At 47.1% G+C, this 22,228-nt stretch overlaps 1 protein-coding gene across 1 annotated transcript in view; it reads right to left on the reverse strand.

Annotated features, from left to right (window-relative positions):
* LOC311224353 (uncharacterized protein) overlaps window positions 1-22,228 on the reverse strand; it is a gene marked incomplete at both ends in the record, with an annotated part of 180,231 nt that overhangs the window by 56,289 nt on the left and 101,714 nt on the right. Inside the window, 1 exon segment of the mRNA XM_084309312.1 lies at window positions 14,443-14,547. Coding sequence (XP_084165438.1) covers window positions 14,443-14,547 — 105 coding nt within the window.

Raw genomic sequence — 22,228 nt, forward strand, 5'->3', positions numbered from 1 at the left:
GAGGAAGTAGTGTCTGCAGTTGTTCCATTTTTTTTGTGCATTCGACTGAGAGATGGCAGTCGACTACGGCTCCTTTTCGATCAATTAGTCGACTAGTCGAGGTCAGCCCTAATACAGACACACTGATGGCAACAGACCACTAACCCAGACCACATATACACACGCTGATGGCAACAGACCACTAACCTAGACCACATATACACACGCTGATGGCAACAGACCACTAACCCAGACCACATACACAGTGGATGATGGGGTATGCTAGTTGCTGTTTGATGAACAGTGAGTCTGTGCATACACACGCACATCACACACACAATTATACACACGCACATCACACACAATTATACACACGCACATCACACACACAATTATACACACGCACATCACACACACAATTATACACACGCACAGCACACACACAAGCATACACACACACAGCATACACACAACACACATTCTCACACAACGGGATCATAAAAAGGCAGCCTTTACAAGCTGGCTGCTTAAATCAAAACCCCTGGTCCTAACAGCTAGTGTGAATCTCTCTCTCTCTCTCTCTCATCCCCTCGCTCGCTCGCTCTCTCTCCAACTCTCTCTCCTCCCCTCGCTCTCTCTCCCTTTCTCGCTCTCCCTCTCATCCCCTCTTTCATCCCCTCTCCCCCCCTCTCTCCCTCCCTCTCTCTCTCTATCCCCCCCCTCTCTCTCTCTATCCCCCCCCTCCCTCTCTCTCTCCCCCTCCCTCTCTCCCCCCCCCCCCTCTCCCTCTCTCATTACAGCTCATTGCTGGCGCTGCCTGAGTGGAGCCGAGCTCTGATTGCATTAATATTCATGACAATAATTAGTCCATGTATTATGGGTCACTGAATATTCATGCTATTAGTTTGGGCCTCCTGGATCCTCTGTGTGTGTGTGTGTGTGTGTGTGTGTGTGTGTGTGTGTGTGTGTGTGTGTGTGTGTGTGTGTGTGTGTGTGATTACGTATGTTCATAACCTATTGTCCTACAATGCCTTTCTTCTAGGGTTCAGCAGATTACTTGAACTAACGAGTGAAAATAAGATACACCTGTTAATCACTGTGCGTTCAAAAGGACCAATCAGACAGATGTGTTGTTTTGCTGGATGAATCTATATACTGTAGGTATATTTGAACTTGAGTGAGACTGATTTAAGACTATGTGTAAGTGTGTGTAGTAGTAGTAGTAGTAGTAGTAGTAGTAGTAGTAGTAGTAATAATAATATACTAGTAGTAGTAGTAGTAGTAGTAGTAGTAGTAGTAGTAGTAGTAGTAGTAGTAGTAGTAGTAGTAGTAGTGGGGCAAGTGAGACTGATTTAACACTGTGTGTAAGTGTGTGTAGTAGTAGTAATAATAATAATATACTACTAATAGTAGTAGTAGTAGTAGTAGTAGTAGTAGTAGTAGTAGTAGTAGTAGTAGTGGGGCAAGTGAGACTGATTTAACACTGTGTGTAAGTGTGTGTAGTAGTAGTAATAATAATAATATACTACTAATAGTAGTAATGTACTAGTAGTAGTAGTAGTAGTAGTAGTAGTAGTAGTAGTAGTAGTAGTAGTAGTAGTAGTAGTAGTAGCAGTAGTAGTAGTGGGGCGACAGTGGCTCAGGAGGTAGAGCAGTCGTCTGGTAATCGGAAGGTTCCAGGTTCGATTCCCGCTCCTCCCGGGCAGCTAGTCGATGTGTCTTTGAGCAAGACACTTAACCCCTAATTGCTCCCGATGTGCAGGTTGCCACCTTGCATGGTCGCCTCCGCCATCGGTGTGAGAATGTGTGAGTGAATGGGTGAATGTGAAGAACAAAATTGTAAAACACTTTGGATAAAAGCGCTATATAAATGCACCATTTAGGTATTCATTTAGTAGTAGTAGTAGAGGTAGTAATAGTAGAAGTAATAGTAGTAGTAATAAAAGTAGAAGTAGTAGTAGCAGCTAGTAGGGGTGGACGGTATGGTCTAAAATGTATATCACGGTATAATTTGAAGCATAGACGGTAACGGTATATATCACGGTATCAGTGTTTCAGTTAGAATTTTTTTTTGCCTGATAGGCAGGCTATATAAAGAATGACATCCTCAAGGCATGTAGATTTATAATATTTTAACTTAAAACTAGGCTACTTTTGCGTATACAGACATTATATTCCAAATAAAATAAGTCCAGAGTCGAGACTCCGTGCTGCTCCCAACGAATCCCAATAGTATGCAACTGCAGAGCCGCAGAGCAGGGGCGCTTTCAGGTCCGGTCACAGGCCCGCTCAACAGCGCCCCCCACCCAACGGCTGACTTGCCAATGGCTGAATTGGAGTACTGCACTGTGCAGGCACAGCTGTCCAGCTCTGCGGCTCTGCAGCTGCATGCTTCTCGCAAAATCCAGCATCCAGCTCCCGCTGCCCAGCCGTCGTTATCAGAACACTACACACATATCATAATGTTCACAGCAAACTGTAGTTGATCACCAGGTATGTTTTATTAACGTAGAATAATTCATATAAGAAAAACGATAGGGAAATCTCTTACCTTTCTCCACTGGTTAAAAATGCCAGGAACTGAAATTTAAACTTGCTGTGCGCCATGGTGATATGTGTTTATTATGAAATGACAATTGCGTGTTGACACGCCCACTGTGCGAAGCCTCCTAAATAACTTTTTCCAGTTTGCACATATCTATTATCTATGACTAATTCTATCTATTTTTAGGGGCAAATGCGAGTGAAATAGTCGCGCTGTGGTTACATGACGTCATTGCTATTTTAGAGCTGCTCTACCGGTTACAGGGTATAGTCAAAATCCATACCGTAGAGCAAATTCATACCATTTATACCGTATACCGTTTATACCATCCACCCCTAGCAGCTAGTAGTAATATACTACTAGTAGTAGAAGTATAACGATGCATCGAAATGCATCAATTCTAATGTGACGATTCAACTGCATCGATTTGAAAATGTTAGATTATAATCGGAAACAAAAATATATATATATTTTTTTAATGTTTTCTTTTATTTTTTTTATTGACCTATAGTCCATTCATGCTGAGTGAATCAGTTCCCCCAGCCACATTTGTGTATTCAAAATGTTTTCAACAAAGATCAGAGCAAGGGTCACACCTGTCCCGCTCCAAGTAACAACAGACAGCACAGTAGAATCATGTGAAAGATTAGAGAAAGGATAGATGTTAAAAAATAAATCATTGGGATTCGAGACATGATTTTGCGGCTGTGTAAAGAGGTGTGGAGGTCTCGCGTTGTGTTTCTTGTAAACTCTCCGGTTGCTAGGCAACCAACCAAAATTCACACCACCCACTGTGGCACACACTTTGGCCAGGTTGTGAAAGGTGTCAGTCTCAGCCGGGGTTCAGCCGGGTCTGGCCGGGTTCTAAAGACAATGGAGACGCTCACTAGTGTGTGCCACACAGGCCGCAGCACGGCTAAACCCTGGCTAGTGGAGGCAAGGCATAAATAAACAGCCTCATCTAGCCACACTAAGAGGGATGATGTTTTTTTTTTTTTTTTAACATCTTTTGGCCTCAAATAGTTTCAAAATAGCAGTCATTTCTGAAAATAAGTTAAAAAAAAAAAAAAAAAAATGCGTTTTGGAAAATAGCTCTTTATTTGATTATCATAAAAAAGTGTTTTCTATACAGAGATATCGACATCGGTAAATATCGGTATTGGCCAGAACAGCAATATTAATATCGGTTATCGGTATCAGCCACAATTTTCACATCGGTGCATCACTATGTGTGTGTGTGTGTGTGTGTGTGTGTGTGTGTGTGTGTGTGTGTGTGTGTGTGTGTGTGTGTGTGTGTGTGTGTGTGTGTGTGTGTGTGTGCGTGTGTGTGTGTCTCCCTCTCACCTGGAGCCTGTCCGAGCTGCAGGTTGCTCATGTCCTTGGCCAGGCCGTTGGTCTTGGGGCTGGGCGCGGGGGCGCAGGTGGAGATGGCGCGGGCGGCCTCTTGCCCGGTACCTTCACCGTGGTCCTCAGCAGGTCGATCTCCTTCCCGTGAACATTCTGCATGTAGTCCTGGAGGAAGGAACCACACACGAGTATCAGATCGTTGACAGATCGTGACAGACTGTGAGGGGGGCCCTCTGTGAAATACCTTGTATTTATTGTTCTTCGTTCAGCATGGAACTGTTTAAGAACCTTCTGGCAGAGTATATATGACATGTACATATTAATACTACAACTCTGTACATACATCTGATTAGACATTATAATCTAATCTAATCTAATCATATCATAAAGGAAGATGGTTTGTGGGCATCAGGAAAATGTGTTCAACCAGGAAAGCTCTCATCATAACAACTAAACTATTTATAGTAAGGGACACATGGTTCTACACTATAAGCTCTGATCAAGATGGTCTCAGTACAGATCCATGCAACGCCTGCAACGGAATTTGGCTGAGGATGCAAATAAAAAGGTTTTGGTGAGTGAAGGTTGTGGCGAGCCTGCAGAGCTCCCTCAGGCCTGCATGCAACTCGACACAAGCTAAATAAAAAAATAAACACTAATCTTCTTACTGTCCTATACTACTATGCACTCGTCCTACTATATTAATTATGTATTTACTACTATATGCACTCAATACTGCAGCAGCCAAGTTTCAGCACTGTTCGATGATTGTTACTCAGCTGATAGAGTCGTACCCTTCCTGCTGACATTGTCGTACAGAACTTGTAAGTCGCTTTGGATAAAAGCGTCAGCTAAAATGACTAAATGTAAATGTGAAAATGTAAATAGACAACACAGAGCGGTGGCCACTGCCCTGCACCGGGCCAGGCCGTGTACGTTGAAGCATATCTCTGCCTTTAGCAGGCCATGTGAGCGGATCGGAGCGTGAGCGGCGCGGGCGGTTTTGACGTGAGCGAGGAGTGGGTTTTAAAATGGGTCGGCGCGACGTCCGGAGCGAGAGTTCTCCTCCGCTCCAATCCACTCCGGGACGCTCACACAGTGGTTTAACACTGATGTAATAATATACATGTAGTACAATGCCAAAGCAACAGATGGCGATGTACAAACATGAAGGCCATTTTCAACCAATGAGAATTGAGAAGGGTGAACCTGTGATATCCTGTTCAGGCTTCACTCCTCCTCCTTCACTCACTTCTGTTAGAAAAGTATCGACGCCATTGTTGTTGTCGTTAGCTTACATGCTAACGTTAATGGCAGCGACCATAGCATTGTGGCTTGGCTAACTATCATCGCTTAATAGAGCTAGTGAATGGATAAACAACGTTATTTAACATTGCAGAATGGGTACAATTACAATGCTGCTCAATACAAACAATTGTTAAGGGGCCCAGGGGTGTAGACTGTTGTAGTTTGAGCTAATTTACACCATGCTCCAAAAAAAAAATAAAAAAAAGCAGAGCGATCTGGCGCGGGGAGCGGGGAGCGCTCGATTCAAGGTGAGCGGTGAGGGAGCGGAGAGCGACTTGGGGGCGGGGTCAACATGAGCGATTAGCGGAGCGGACCAAGCTTTAAAGAGCGAAGAGCGGATTTCTCGGCCGCGCCGATCCGCTCACGTGGCCTGGCCTTTAGCAACCACCTCCTCAGACGTGATACTGACTATTGAGACATGAAGCCAGCATGGCGTGTAAAGAGCATAAGCTAGATGATATAGAACGTTCTAGAAATTAGATTGATGCAGGTGGAGGCTGGGGTGGTGGGGGGGGGTTTAACCAACGCCATTGTGCAGCCATGCAGTGAACAGTGTGGGAGGCAGAACAGCCTCACTGGACCACCCTGTCGACGGGTATTTAGCCTTAGGATTGGTATGCATTCTGATCAGCTACATTTGAAACATGAATAATGAAATGTATGGATTCAGGTTAAAGCTGATGTAAATAGCTTCCATTATTAGATCTTATGTCCATCTTTGTGGAAATCTGAATCTAGTCTTTGGGGGTAACCACGATCCATTTTAGGATCCCATAAAGTGATATTGTTATAGTTTTTTAATGCGTTAGTGTCATATTTGTTATGATCAGATTTAGGCTGTCCTGGGTATCAGTGATACAGGCTTCCTGCTTACGGCGGACTATAAATGCAGTTCTCGGTGCATATCCAAACTAGCCAGTTCTCAGTGCATATCCAAACGAGCCCCGTTCTCAGTGCATATCCAAACTAGCCAGTTCTCAGTGCATATCCAAACGAGCCCCGTTCTCAGTGCATATCCAAACTAGCCAGTTCTCAGTGCATATCCAAACGAGCCCCGTTCTCAGTGCATATCCAAACTAGCCCCGTTCTCAGTGCATATCCAAACTAGCCCCGTTCTCAGTGCATATCCAAACTAGCCCCGTTCTCAGTGCATATCCAAACTAGCCCCGTTCTCAGTGCATATCCAAACTAGCCCCGTTCTCAGTGCATATCCAAACTAGCCACAGATGCTGTTTTTTTCTTTTTTTTGCGTCACCCTTTTCAAAAAGGAATGTTTACCCATTTTCAATCATGGATAAGAGAGATTTGGCGTAACGCCTCGACGCTTTCATGAACACAGACATAACGAGCCGCTGACGTCGGGACCTCGAACGCACGTCGAGTCGCAGCGAGAGCCTTTAAAAAGACTCAACCGTTTTACACCAAAGGGCAACATCACTTGTAAAGTGTCCAATTAGTGTGCATCGACGCACGAACACACCGAGCGCACCTGGCTCAGATTCCACCATCTATCTACACGGATATGCACCCGGAGATCTCTCTCTCTCTCCCCCCCTCGGTCGGGACGAGGGATTAGCCACGTGAAGCAGGAGGACGGAGGGGAATGACACCAGAGGGGCGCTTGTTAAAATCATCGGTGTCTCTCTGTGTCTCTTTCTCTCTCTCTCTCTGTGTCCCTCTTTGTGTCTCTCTCTCTCTCTCCCCCCCTCTCTCCCTCTCTCTCTCTCCCCTCCTCTCTCTCCCCCCTCTCTCCCCCCCTCTCTCTCCCCCCCCCCCCCCCCCTCTCTCTCTCTCTCTCTCTCTCTCTCTGTAAGGCGGTGACCTGTGGGAGACAAAGCCCCTCCAACCCACTGAGCAGCAGACGAGCCTCCGACCCGCTGGACCGGGGGCTGGGCGTGTGTGTGTTGGGTGATGATGATGATGATGATGATGATGATGATGATGATGATGATGTAGTGTGTGCAGGCTCATGTATGATTATCACACACACACACACACACACACACACACACACACACACACAGAGAGAGACACACACACACACACACACAGCAGTCCGGGGGTCTGTGCAGCAGCCTGTGGGGCAGGGTCCGGGGACCGCCTCCCTCTGGCTCGCCTGGCTGACAAAAGGCCAATTCAAAGCCAAGTGCTCTCGACGGCTCTTTAACAAGCCACCGGAGAGCTCTTGAGCTGCGGGCCCCCGCCAGCCCCCTCCCCCCCGCACGCACACGCGCCACGACGAGCCCCCCGTCGACAGATTGACCGAGGTAATTGAGTCTCTATTTGCATCGGGAACTTTCATCATCATCGGAGCCGTAGTATCAGAAAGGCGCTCGACGGGACCCGAGAGAGAAGACGCACGTATCGAGCACCCGGGCCAGCATGTGGTGATGCGTGTGAGTGTGTGTGTCTCTCTCTCTCTCTGTGTCTATCTCTCTCTCTCTCTCTCTCTGTGTCTCTCTCTCTCTCTCTCACTCTCTTTATCTCTCTCCGTCTCTCTCTCAGTGTCTCTCTCTCTCTCTCTCTCTCTTTATCTCTCTCCGTCTCTCTCTCTGTGTCTCTCTCTCTCTATATATATCTCTGTGTCTCTCTCTCTCTCAGTCTCAGTCTCAGTCTCTCTCAGTCTCTCTCAGTCTCTCTCAGTCTCTCTCTCTCTCTCTCTCTCTCTCTCTCTCTCTCTCTGTCTCTCACTCTTTATCTCTCTCTCTGTCTCTCACTCTCTCTGTGTCTCTCTTTATCTCTCTCTCGGTCTCTCACTCTCTCTGTGTCTCTCTTTAGCTCTCTCTCTCTTTGTTTCTTTTTCTCTGTATGGGTGTATGTGTGTCTGTGTTTCTGTGTGTGTATGTGTGTGTGTGTGTTTCTCTGTGTATGTGTCTGTGTCTGTGTGTGTGTGTTTATCTGTGTGTATGTGTCTGTGTGCGTGTGTGTCTTTGTGTGTATGTGTAACATAGCGCAAGCGGATGAGCGTGAGTGTTGTTTACCAAGCCGACAAATGTGAAAAATGCTCCACAAATGGGCTCTAGATACTGCTGACGCGCGGCGAAGAGCTAATCCATAAAGCTGACTGCTGCTCCTGAAATGAATCGATGGGTAATAAAAAATGCGTCCATGTAACTAAGCGCCGCCCGCGGTCCGACGCACACCAGGAAGTGGTAAAAGATACAAACAAACACGTCCCCCGTTCTCACCCCCCACCGCCTAGTTCCTGGTCCACTTCTGATGTGACATTCGGAACATTCCAAGTATCAAAATCAATTAAGGAATCGGTTCATTCCTACAACCCGAGTACCACAATGAAGGCAGAGGGGCAATTAATTAGTTGCTCTGCACGTTTTTTTGGACTTCTGCTCTTTCTCCATGAGCTCTCGTCTGCCAATTAGGTGGCGTCTATTGCCATCCACTTAATTAGCGCCATTACCGTGATTTCTTTGCACATAGTCGGGCAATTAGCGCCACTGATTGAGTTTCATTCTATTAGCCTCCGCAAACACTCTAATTGACGCCGGAGCTGGAGATGCAGCGTGTTGCGGAAAATCTAGTTTTTTCTCGCTTGTTTCTGTGTGTGCGTGTGCATTGAGAGAGGACTTTCTACCCCAATTTACTGCATCAGCTAATACATGTCAATGATATTAAACTATGTCATATTAAATCACTTGTAGTGGAAGTCAATGATTTCACTTATCTCTAGAGAAATACACTTCCCTAAGGATTCTCAGAGAAATACACTTACTTAACTCATTCCCCGCCAACAACGAGTATACTCATTACTGGGCGCCATCGCTTGACCGCCAACAACGAGTATACTCGTTATTTGGTCCGTTTTCCTTTTATTAATTTTTTTTTTCATTATTCATCCACTGACCTCGGTGTTACCATAGGAAATTATTCTGAGATTGCCAAAGTGCAATACCGGCCGCATCCTGCTAGGTGGCGGTATCGCCCACCCTTTGAAACCTTATATCTCACCGTGTGTTACACTTAAACCCCTCCGGGCGCTGAATTTAGACGGAGCCAAGTACATCGCTTCATCTGACCACTTCGAAATGCATCTGGCACACTCGATCCATAAGTTGTGCCAAATTATGTCCGAGACCAGATGGACACCAATACTGGAAATCGCGAGCAGACAATTGGAATATTCTTTTTGGAATACCCCTGATCAAAGGTAAGGACGTCAATTCCAGCTTGATCATACAATGTTTTCATATCGATCCAGCTGATCAGCGTGTGTAGTGTTCAAAATGAATGCTGTTACTGGCAATCACAGCGTGGCCTAGCTAGAACAGGATAAGGATAATGGCCGGCGCAGAATGAGTTAAGGATTCTCAGAGAAATACACTTCCTTAACACTTTCAGTGCCAGCCATTAGATGGGCCCCGCTGTAGCAATGACAACGCTTTAAAAGATAGGAGTGCGTCACCTTGTTTGTAGAGCTAAATCTATATTCTATATTATAGCCATGGATACAATACTATGGTCCTTTGACAGTGACTTTCTTCTGGTCAAGATGCAAAAAAGAGATAATTTTTCCATGCATACATTCGTGCGTTATCCCGTGGTGAATATAAGTATAATTTCAGAGTGGTCTACGGTCATTCCCGAAAGGCTGAGTAATACAGTAGCCTTATACGTCAATTATACTATAACCGTTGGCGTTTCTTGCCAGAACATGCTACTATTCCCAAATCAAATCTATATAGTAGGTATTATGTTTCATCATGAATGCATGAAAGGGGGGGGGGGGGGGAGTAACGTTACACCCACATATTGCGATCGAGGTTATTAATCGTGGGTTGGAAGGGCTTTGTCTCCCACAGGTCACCGCTTTACGGGGGGAGAGAGGGGGGGGACACAGGGATAGAGAGAGAGAGAGAGAGAGAGAGAGGGGGGGGGGACACAGGGAGGGGGAGAGAGAGAGACATAGGGGCTTTTGTATTAGCGATTTCCATTCATTTTTCATCAATCTAGCCTCACGTTACCACTGGGACTCTCTCTGAGCTCGAACAGGGAAAATACCGCCCCCTATCGTCTCCCGGATGATAATGCACCCATTGGATTGGACTGAATGAAAACGCATGGGGAAAAGAAAATCCGGAATCCACATTTTACTTGTCAGGCATGTAATCCGAGCCGATTGCAGTCTTTGTGGTCCCTCAGAACAGCATGGAATATGTGTTTCGAGCACCCAGCGTTGGATCAATAAACACGATCGATATTTGGAATGGCGATCAGGATTTGGAATAATCTTTTTGGAGAACATCTGATCTGAGGTAAGGAATCTATTTTACCAGTCTTGGGATAATCAGAGTTTTTTTCACCTATATCTCAGCGTGTCCTATATGTGTGTGTGTGCGTGTGTGTGTGTGTGTGTTTGTGTGTGCTGATCAGGAAATAAGATAATCGATTTTTCAGCCCGCTTCTCTAGCGTGCATAAGTACACATAACTATCGATAATCTAGCGTTTATTTGAAAACGATTCATAAATAGGCCAAAAATTACAACGTTTTTTGTGTATTCCAGTAAAGGGCGATACCTGCAGAATCTCTTTTTTGTCTGGAAATTTCCAAAAACAAGCGTTTTTAAAAATGGTATAAAACGGAAATGTACAGATGAAAAAACAATCCGTTTCGACAATGTTGACTGCAAGCAAGTCATTGATAAGCGACGGGCGTATTAGACTAGAGAATAGAGCGCTGGCACTCAAGCGCTAAATCGTGCGCCCCCTGCTGGCACTCAAAGTGTTATGGATTCTCAGAGAAACACACTTCCTTAAGGATTCTCAGAGAAACACACTTCCTTAAGGATTCTCAGAGAAACACACTCCTTAAGGATTCCCAGAGAAACACACTTCCTTATGGATTCTCAGAGAAACACACTTCCTTAAGGATTCTCAGAGAAACACACTCCTTAAGGATTCCCAGAGAAACACACTTCCTTATGGATTCTCAGAGAAACACACTTCCTTAAGGATTCTCAGAGAAACACACTTCTTAAGGATTCTCAGAGAAACACACTCCTTAAGGATTCCCAGAGAAACACACTTCCTTACGGATTTCTCAGAGAAACACACATCCTTAAGGATTCTCAGAGAAACAGGGCGGCTACGTGGCGTAGTGGGCAAGGCGCGCGCCACGAATGACATTGCGACACATTGCTTTCAGTTTAGCTGGTCGTTCATACTAATACACATTGGCCGTATTAGGGGGTGGGAAACTGATGGGTGGGGATCGGGCGTTGTGGACAGCGACTCTACAGGTCGGTTGGTGCGCCTGCGCAGTAGACTCAGGAAGTGTCGGGGGCAGTGTGAGCCTCCCACGCGTTACTCCTCGCACTGAGAGATCGAGCTGCGCAGGTGAAAAGATGCGACTGCTGTTACGTCAAGTACCGGAGGGGACACGTGCTATGTATGACTTAGTCCACATTGCAGCCGGCTTGTGGGAGGCAAGAAACAGCGTTCGTGACAGGGGAGGGTTGAATTGGATGATACGAAATTGGGATGGGAGAAAATATAGAAAAAGTGGATAAAAAAAAAGGATTCTCAGAGAAACACACTTCCTTAAGGATTCCAGAGGCATGCACTTCCCGGTGTATGTGTACTCTAAAAAGTGAAGACTTTTAGAGGGATGTAATTGGACACACCGATCCCATTAATTCCTAGTAGAGACGGCCGACACTTCCTGCCGTTTGACTTGTACCGATCACCATCCCCTAACGAGACAAACACAAACCATGTACCGACAAGTCATCCAGCCCCCCCCCCCCTCTCTCTCTCCCTCGTATTTCATACGTCTCTGTGGCCGGACGCCCGTGTCTCACCGCGGTAGGTGGGCTGATCTGCCCTCATTTGATTTGATTGCATTGATTGCCTCCTCACTTCCACCGCGCGCGGCCCATCCCTCCATCCCTCCATCCATCTAGCTGTCCCACAGCTGCGCGTCTCAGGCCATCAGCGAGGCGTTGGGAAAATGATTCCGATTTTAATTAACAATAACAATAAGGCCTGATTGCATATTTGGACAGGAGGGGGGGGGGGAGATAGAGAGAGAGAGAGAGAGAGGGGGGAGGGAGGGAGAGAGAGAGATGGAGAGAGAGAGAGAGAGAGATGGAGAGAGAGAGGGAGAGAGATGGAGAGGGAGACAGAGAGAGAGAGAGAAAGAGGGAGGGATGGAGACAGAGAGAGAGAGATGGAGAGGGACAGAGAGCGAGAAAGAGGGAGAGAGATGGAGAGGGAGACAGAGAGAGAGGGAGACAGGAGAGAGAGAGAGAGAGAGAGATGGAGAGGGAGACAGAGAGAGAGAGAGAGAGAGAGATGGAGAGGGAGACAGAGAGAGAGAGAGAGAGAGAGAGAGAGAGAGAGAGATGGAGAGGGAGACAGAGAGAGAGAGAGAGAGAGAGAGATGGAGAGGGAGACAGAGAGAGAGAGAGAGAGAGAGAGAGAGAGAGATGGAGAGGGAGACAGAGAGAGAGAGGGGGGGGGGGGGGTAATAGAACTCTGTTGGGACAGGATATTGTAGCCATGTGTGCCAACAGGGCATGTTGCCGGGGCAATTAGGGGAGGCCATTACGCCGTGATATTCTACATCATCAACGTCAACCGTGTGCAAACAGATGACGCCGGGGTCCTAATTAATACTGCTGCTCATCAGCGGAGGGCCTCTGTGTGTGTGCGTGTGTGTGTGTCTGTGTGTGTGCGTGTGTGTGTGTGTGTGTGTGTGTGTGTGTGTGTGTGTGTCTGTGGTGTGCGTGTGCGTGTGCAAGTGTTTAGGCCAACCCCTCCATCCACCGCTTTCTGGATGAGATGCCGTGGTTATTGAGGGAGGCGTGTGCACGTACACACACACACACACACACACACACACACACACACACACACACACACACACACACACACACACACACACACACACACACACACACACACACACACAACACACACACACACACACACACACACACACACACACACACACACACACACACACACACACAACACACACACACACACACACACACACACACACACACACACTTCCATGGTTTAGCGTGGTTGCTAATGGCCGCTACTGTGGCTGATGGATTGTCAACTGGAGCGAGGGACGCGAGTCGGCCCGGTGACACGGAGACCATTACAGGGAGCGCCAGGCAGACGGGACGGGCCGACAGGAACACTAGCGGCCGTCCACTGCTGCTAACGGAACCGGACCAGACCACTTCATTATAGACGGGGTCCTCTGCTCCGGAGTGGAGCTTTATGGGTCAGAACCTGCCAGTCTTTTCACCACCAGCTACCACTGTAGCAGAGTGAGTCTGAGAGTGAGTGAGTGAGTGAGGTCTGAGAGAGTGAGTGAGTGAGTGAGTCTGAGAGTGAGTGAGTGAGTGAGTCTGAGAGAGTGAGTGAGTGAGTGAGTCTGAGAGTGAGTGAGTCTGTGAGTGAGTGAGTCTGAGAGTGAGTGAGTCTGTGAGTGAGTGAGTCTGTGAGTGAGTGAGTGAGTCTGTGAGTGAGTGAGTCTGTGAGTGAGTGAGTCTGTGAGTGAGTGAGTCTGTGAGTGAGTGAGTCTGTGAGTGAGTGAGTGAGTCTGAGAGTGAGTCTGTGAGTGAGTGAGTCTGAGAGTGAGTGAGTCTGTGAGTGAGTGAGTGAGTCTGAGAGTGAGTGAGTGAGTCTGTGAGTGAGTGAGTGAGTGAGTGAGTGAGTGAGTCTGAGAGTGAGTGAGTGAGTCTGTGAGTGAGTGAGTGAGTGAGTAGTGAGTGAGTGAGTGAGTCTGAGAGTGAGTGAGTGAGTGAGTGAGTGAGTCTGAGTGAGTGAGTCTGTGAGTGAGTGAGTCTGTGAGTGAGTCTGTGAGTGAGTGAGTGAGTGAGTGAGTGAGTGAGTGAGTGAGTGAGTGAGTGAGTGAGTGAGTCTGTGAGTGAGTGAGTGAGTCTGTGAGTGAGTCTGTGAGTGAGTGAGTGAGTGAGTGAGTGAGTGAGTGAGTGAGTGAGTGAGTGAGTGAGTGAGTGAGTGAGTGAGTGAGTGAGTGTGTGTGTGTGTGTCTGAGTGTGTTGTATACTGTGTGTGACTTGTAGACTGGGGTGGTACAGTAGGTGAGACTTACATGTAGACTGGGGTGGTACAGTAGGTGAGACTTACATTAGACTGGGGTGGTACAGTAGGTGAGACTTACATGTAGACTGGGGTGGTACAGTAGGTGAGACTTACATGTAGACTGGGGTGGTACAGTAGGTGAGACTTACATGTAGACTGGGGTGGTACAGTAGGTGAGACTTACATGTAGACTGGGGTGGTAGGTGAGGATTCCGTTGTCACACAGCGTCACGTACTTCTTCTTCCACTCCTTGTTCAGCGACTTCCCGCCCCTCTTCAGTAGCATGCCCTGGAGAGCGCGCACAAAACACAAGAAGAAGAACAAGAAGAACATAAGACAATGTGAAGGAGGAGGAGAAGGGTTCAAAAGAGGAGAAGAAGAAGAACATAAGACAATGTGAAGGAGGAAGAGAAGGAGGAGGAGAAGGGTTCAAAACACAAGAAGAAGAAGAACATAAGACAATGTGAAGGAGGAAGAGAAGGAGGAGGTTCAGAAGGGTTCAAAAGAGGAGAAGACGACAACAACATTTCCATGTCTGTCTAAAGTGACTAATAATATCAGATTGTTATTTTGAAATAAAAACATTACTGCCATCATCTTACATCTGATACATATAAGGTAGCCATGGCCACCTACAATAAATCAATATACGATTGGCAAGAAAGGACTACTTCTTCACAATGATCACAGAGAATGCGGGAAATATAGTGTTGTTCTCCACGATTGACCTCAACGCTGCCCCCCCCCCCCCTGACTAGTGTCTGCATCAAAATGTGAAGAACTTGCACTGTTCTTCAACGTCTAAATAACTTCAATCAGAGCATTACCTCAAATGTAAACACAGACGCCATCTGCAAACGCTGTGTAAACGTGGGAGAATCCACATGCATTACATCAGCTGAGCTTCACAGAACTGTCCTGGAGTGTAATTCATCCACCTCTTGACACCTGCAGCCTTTTTAAGCGAATATTCGACAGCGTCTCAGATCATGTCCTAGAAATGATAAATACATCTCTTCTAACTAGGGCTTTTTTTGGAATTCGAAGCTTCGGGGCCGAGATTCGATTGTAATTCGAAGCTTCAAAAAAATAAATAAAAAAATATTTCTTTATTTTATGTTGTGGGACTTGTACAGCACTTTGTTCAACTTTGTCAGTGCTGTAAAGTTGAAACCTTTTTAAATCTTAGACAAACTAAACACTTTGCTTTCATGAAATATTGTAAGCCGTCATTTGAGGCTTTATAAAAGCAGCACAATGAACACAAATCTGTCAGTGCCGAGTCCGACCTCATCTTAAATAACAAACAGCATTGCTTGTTGTAGTTAACAAAGAGAGGCAGAGTTGATTTTGCAAAACATTTTATAATAATAATCATATATTTTCAATTTTCAATTTTCTTTTTATATAATTGAATTTTTTTATATAATCGCATTTTTTTCCATATTCGAATCCCATGCCCATCGAACGAAGCTTCGAAGCTTCGAAGTATTTAAGACAGCCCTAGTTCTAACGGACATCTTCCCAGACACGTGGCTGTTATAAAACCGACGGAGACGTGTCGACGGTAATCCATACAGTTCTTCACGTTTAACCGCCGACCTTTCCGCTCGTTGTGCAGGGAAGCGTTTTAAAGTTCCAGTGAAATTACATTGTGAACCTTTGGGCCGTGACTGAGAGCCTGAGAAACCCAGTAGTGGATAAATGAACACTTTAATCTCACAAACACACTTCTGCTGGGAAATGAAGCCTATAGAACAATAGAGCTTCAACAGTAGCGGTGAGAAAGGAAGGGAAAAAAACCAGCAGCTAATTCTACACCTCTTTGTTGATGTTAACAGACTTAATCTCTCTCTTCCAAGTCTGTTAACATCCCTCTCTTTCACACTCTTTTTTTCCTCCATCTCATCCCTCTCTCTCTCTCTCCTCTCTCTCTCTCTCCTACGCACATCAGCCGCGGCCGACTGGCCGTTTGGGGGGGGGGGGGGGGGGGGGGGGGGGACTGCCCACCGACACTCATTTCAGCCAAATTCATTAGGCGAGAGAGAGAGAGAGAGATAGGAGCGAGAGAGAGAGCGAGAGAAAGGAGAGATAGAGAGACAGAGAGAGAGCTAGAGACAGAGAGAGAGCGAGAGAGAAAGGAGAGAGAGAGCGAGAGAGAAAGGAGAGAGAGAGTGAGAGAGAGGGGGCAGTGGGGGGGGGGGGGGGGATAAAATTGTCCACTGATTAGCAATTACAGCGGGGCTGCCGCGCGTGTCACATCACTGGACCTGTACACCATTAACACCACGACTCCAGGACATTAATAGAGTCCAGCTAGGGAGAGGAGGAGGGTGGTGGGTGGTGGGTGGAGAGTGTGTGTGTGTGTGTGTGTGTGTGTGTGTGTGTGTGTGTGTGTGTGTGTGTGTGTGTGTGTGTGTGTGTGTGTGTGTGTGTGTGTGTGTGTGTGTGTGTGTGTGTGGGGGACGGACGGACAGGCTGCCTGATGGATAGAACCCCTGCTTTCTGACTCTACGAGCGCCTGGTCAAGTTTCATTAGGGCGCCCCGCGCTCCGCGCACAAAGGAAGGGGCCTCCAGTGACCCTCTGTGGGAATGACGGCACATTCGGTGTAATTGGCGGTGACGTGCCACCGTGTACCTCCGAGAGGCGTCGGGGAAGTCTTAGTAGCAGCTGGTTAGGAGAACCCACCATTCATTTTCATTTAGTCTTTTGTCATTTCCAAAGCTGACTTTGATGTTTTTATTTGTCCACTTTGGTGGAAATCTATCTTTGGCTTCACCGTGGTTGCAATCAACACGGTACAAACACCATACAGGCCCAAAACAGCCCAATACATGGACAAAAGAAAAACCACAACAACACAAACACAGCTTCAGGTACCTAACCAGTATCAAGGTTAAAATGTGACGCTAATAATTCATCAGAGCAACGGCTTGTGGGATGAAATTCTATAATATGTTTTTGGGGGCTAGGGGAACTCTATAGCGCCTTCCAGGTGGAAGCTTGTCAAACTCAGCATGAAGGGGACGCAAAGGATCAGATTATTCACTGAGCCTGGTCTCTATTCCTAAGTACATATAACTCAAGACAATTGTTTTTGTGGTGGCGGCTACGTGGCGTAGTGGGCAAGACGCTCGCCACGAATGCGGAGACGCTGGGCTTGCCTGTTCGAGCCCAGCGCTCCACATTGCTTTCAGTTTAGCTGGTCGTTCATACTAATACACATTGGCCGTATTAGGGGGTGGGAAACTGATGGGTGGGGATCGGGCGTTGTGGACAGCGACTCCTACAGGTCGGTTGGTGCGCCTGCGCAGTAGAATCAGGAAGTGTCGGGGGCAGCGTGAGCCTCCCACGCGTTACTCCTCGCCACTGAGAGATCGAGCTGCGCAGGTGAAAAGATGCGACTGCTGTTACCTCAAGTACCAGAGGGGACTTGTGCTATGTATGACTTAGTCCACATTGCAGCCGGCTTGTGGGAGGCAAGAAACAGCGTTCGTGACAGGGGAGGGTTGAATGGGATGATACGAAATTGGGATGGGAGAAAAATATAGAAAATGGGAGAAAAAGTGGATACAAAAAAAAAGACAATTGTTTTTGTGGTTTCCCTGTAACTTTACTGGCCATGTTAACGATCCTTGCCAGTTTGTTCATATTCTTGGTCCCGAGGGTCTATGGCTAAACTCAAGTCGGCACCGATCGCTGGGGCGACAGTGGCTCAGGACGGAGGTAGAGCAGTCGTCTGGTAATCCAGCGGTTCCCGGGTTTGATTCCCGCTACCTCCCGGGCAGCGTGTCGAAGTGTCCTTGAGCAAGACACTTAACCCCCCTGATTGCTCCCGATGAGCAGGTTGGCACCTCTGCCATCGGTGTGTGAATGTGTGAGTGAATGAGTAAAATGTGAGGAACAAATTGTCCTTTGCATAAAAGCGCTATATATACAGTAAATGCACCCTTTACCATTACAAGACAGTTCCAGAAGGATCAAATCTGTCTGGTGGTGATGGACGCATTCAAATGAAAGAGACGCATCAATGTTTTGTTTAAGTCACTGCCGGGACAGGGTTGCAGGCTGGCGGTGGCAGGTACACTTTAAAACAATGCAGCAGGGCGTCTAGGCGTCTTCCCGCCTTTGTGAGCTTCAGAGCGGGAAGAAGGACAACAGGGCGTTCCCTCCGGCGGGCCGCCGTGTGCTAAATGCAACTTGACGAGCTTCTTTATTTCTCTGAAGAGGAAGAGGCTGCCGGCCGCCGCGCAGCTGTCAGTCCAGCTGATCATCTGCTGCCGCCTGTTACTCAGGGAGCGACGACATGTTCCTGGGCATTCTGGGTAACGGTGTGAGAGAGGGAGATGGAGAGAGGAAGAGGAAGAGAGACGGCGTGTGTGTGTGTGTGTACGTGTGTGTATACAGTACGTGTGTGTACAGTAGGGCTGTCAAAATTTACCAAAAATTACGTTCAATTATTCCTTCTACAAAAAAACAAAACAAAAAATTTAACTATTTGACTGGCCTGTTAGCCTAGGCATTGTCCAACTAACACCTCTCCCGAAGGCTAACCAGCACTGTCCGCTTCCATTCATTGTGCTAAGCTAGGCTAACGTGCAGTCAGATATCTTTCTACTGAACGCACAGAGAGGAAACTGGTTTCTATCTTCTTGTCTCTCTCCGGAGAAGACGATAAGCTAATTTCCCCAAATGTTGGCGTGTTCCTTTGAGTATCGTGATAATATTGTATCGTGGGGCCTCTGGTTTTTCCCCTCCCCCCCCCATTAATTTCAGCTCAAAGTATAGACCTACGTTTAATCTTCAATCCGCGATGAAATGAAAGTGACGTACTGCGACGCCCTGTGACTCCTGTCCGTCACAGCGCATCGAGCGCAGCGACCCATGTGAGATTAATTGGCACAATGCCACGGGGTATAAGGATCGTATGCACTAACTAAATATCAACGTTTGAGGCGGCAACATTTTTGTTTACACGTATATATATATGGTAGTGTTAGAGCAGTAGTGATGTAGCGGTAGCACATGTGGTGAAGTAGGAATACATGTTAACTGATGGGGGGGAAAGAAATCCTTCACTAGGAACAAGACACTACGTGAGAAGAGATATATTGGTCTGGGAAAAGTGAGACATTCAGACGTCCAGTTAATTCAGCTCCAACTCAGGTCCGAGCTATAGACCGCACGAGGAGGGGAGCCAATATTTCTTACGATCGTACATCCAACCTGTTCTTTTGGGGGGAGAGAGAAGTCGGCGAATTTAATTCCAGCCATCCATCGCGGTGGATGACAAGCGATCGGTTTGCGGAGGGGAAGGCTAATTGAACGTCACGTCGAACCCCCCTGATGTGGGTAATATCTTTCATTATTCAACACCCCGGGCTCATGACACACGCGTCGCCTCTTACTCTACCTTCTGGGGGGGGGGGGGGGGGGGGGGGGGGGAAGACAGCTCACAAGGTCTCCACGTAGGGAAATAAATGGAGGAAATAAATACATCCACAGATATATACTCTCTCCTCTCCGGCACGGAGCAGAGCGCACTTCCCCGCCCCGGCTGAAGTATTGTGGGGAAGCGCGCGGGGAAAAGGTCGCTTGCTCCGGGGCGCGGAGAGATGAAGTCATTCGTTAGTTAGGCTAAAAGCTCCCGAATAACGTTCAAGGGCACGACGGCAGCTCATCATAGTCACACGGGCTCCTAAAGGTCGCGATAAACAGGCCGTATCTACGTCGTGTGCGTATAACGTCGTTTGGGACGAAAAGAGAAGAAAAGAAATAACTCCTAACTAAATAACAACCGTTGGAAATCGACGGGGAAAAGTGCAAATACACTGCAAATACTTCCTTGTGGCGGGTTGACCAGCGGTACGAGAAAAAGCGAACTTTCCTGGGGGTTTTCCTCCTCTGTCCGGAGCGCCCGTCTATCGATACAAACCAATCTACCCTCTAATCACTCAATCACCCCCTATTTTCCACAGACAATGGACTCTTCTCCGGCTCCCTCGGGGGCGGGGGGGGTTGACAGCAGCTCCGTTTAGAAGAGATACGGGGGTTGTGGCACTATCTCCTTGAGAGGCGCGGGACCAAAACCATCCACAGAACCTGGATGATCTGGAAGGAGAGGAGGGGGTAGAGGCCTGCCATTGTTCCTGTGTGTCTCCAGAGAGCAGGGGCTAAATTAGGGGCGTCATCCCCAACACAGAGGAGCACCGGGGGCTGAGGTGAGCGGGCGACAAGGGGCTGACGGACGTGTGTTGTGTGCGCGGGGAGGGACGGAGCCGGTGTTGAGTGAGAGCCGGACGATCTCCTTTCGTCTTTATCGCGGCGGCCATCTCTGATCGGCGGGTCATTCATCATCCGCTGGACACCGGGCGAAGTGTGGCTTTTGTTTGTTTAGTATTGTGTGAGCGAGCGTGCGTGTGCGTGTGCGTGTGTGTGTGTGTGTGTGTGTGTGATTGCAGTCAGGCCTGTGACACGTTCGCTGCCCCAATCAGGACGTTGTGACAATAAGTTCGGAGGAGACAATGAGACGGAAAAGTAAAGAAGGAAAGAGACCGCTGCTTGTGAGATACACACAAAACGGTAAAGACACCTCATTCAAGTTACAAGCTTTCACATTTTGTAAAACATGAATGGTATTGTTAATATAGTTAAAGGCCCATACCAGTCAACTTTTTACTACGCGCCATTACAAATGCCCTATTCTTTAACAAATGTAGTGTTTGTAGGTGTATACGTTGCGTGTTTTAGCTGATGCCATTCACACGGACATTGATGTTGAGAAAAGGTGGAAAATGAGACTAACACTATGGTCGCCAAAAACGCCTTACCACGTCATTCCCCGCCATGCTCATTCTGCCAAAGACGCCGTACCACGTCTTTGATATCAATATTTCAAAAATCTGTGATCGCAATCATATTTCTCCCCCGGAGACTTGAGATCTACTGTTGATCCCCTCTCAACTCTCCAATGGTTCAAGAGCGCCATCTGGTGGCGGATCGGCGGATCGCCCAAACCGGAAACAGGAAACGGAAGCTGGTGCTCATTCCAATTCGGTCCGATCACTCGCTAATAGTCCCAGGACTCGAGCTAGACACAATGGATAGCAATCCGTTACCAATAACTCGATAAACAACATGATTTGGACGTATATACTATTATACAACCTGGAGATGGATCGCATATTTCTACATCCCATAATAGGAATATTTCTGCTCCACGCTCATCGCCCAACGCTACGAGGAGACTGGGGTAAGTTTCAGCGTTATTTTTTAACGTGTTCGATACAAACTGCTCTAATGATCAATCACCCACACTAGATGAATCATCTAACGTTGGCCACGGAATTATAAACGACCCCCCCCCATCCGGTCAACATCAGATGATAAGTAGTAACTTCTAGAAGCACGTCCATTTTAAATTTTTTATCTCGCACAGATTGCTATCAAACTGTATTTGATCATCAATATAATGCATTTAGGGCTATAAATCACGTTCTGGAGAATGCTGCAGAAAACGATAAAAACATACTTATACTTTAGACCATATTTTAGTATGAATATGTGAATGAAAAATTATAACGTTGCTACACCCTGAACAATAGATACTCGACGTTGAATGGGCCATAGTAATGTCAATTTAGCAATACAATTTAAAAGTTATAGCCCTGCAAAGAAGGGGAAGGGGAACTTCTCCATAGACAAATAGAGCTGGCGTGGGATGGTTTATTGTGAAATAAGCCTGGCGACCAAAGTGTTAAGTTGTTTTAAGTTGCTAGGCATGATATAATTCAGCCATCTGAAAACAACTACATTGTTTTTAATCTTCGCTACACTCTGCTGGAAGTGTCGTGTTTCAAAGCGGACTCTACTGGAAGCGGACATGGCCGGTTAGTCTTCGGGAGAGATGTTAGTTGGACAACTGCCTAGGCTAACCGGCACTGTCCGCTTCCATTCATTGTGCTAAG

This window comes from Notolepis coatsorum, assembly GCF_963971535.1.
Source record: "Notolepis coatsorum genome assembly, chromosome: 1".
In the NCBI taxonomy this organism is placed as follows: Eukaryota; Metazoa; Chordata; class Actinopteri; order Aulopiformes; family Paralepididae; genus Notolepis; species Notolepis coatsorum.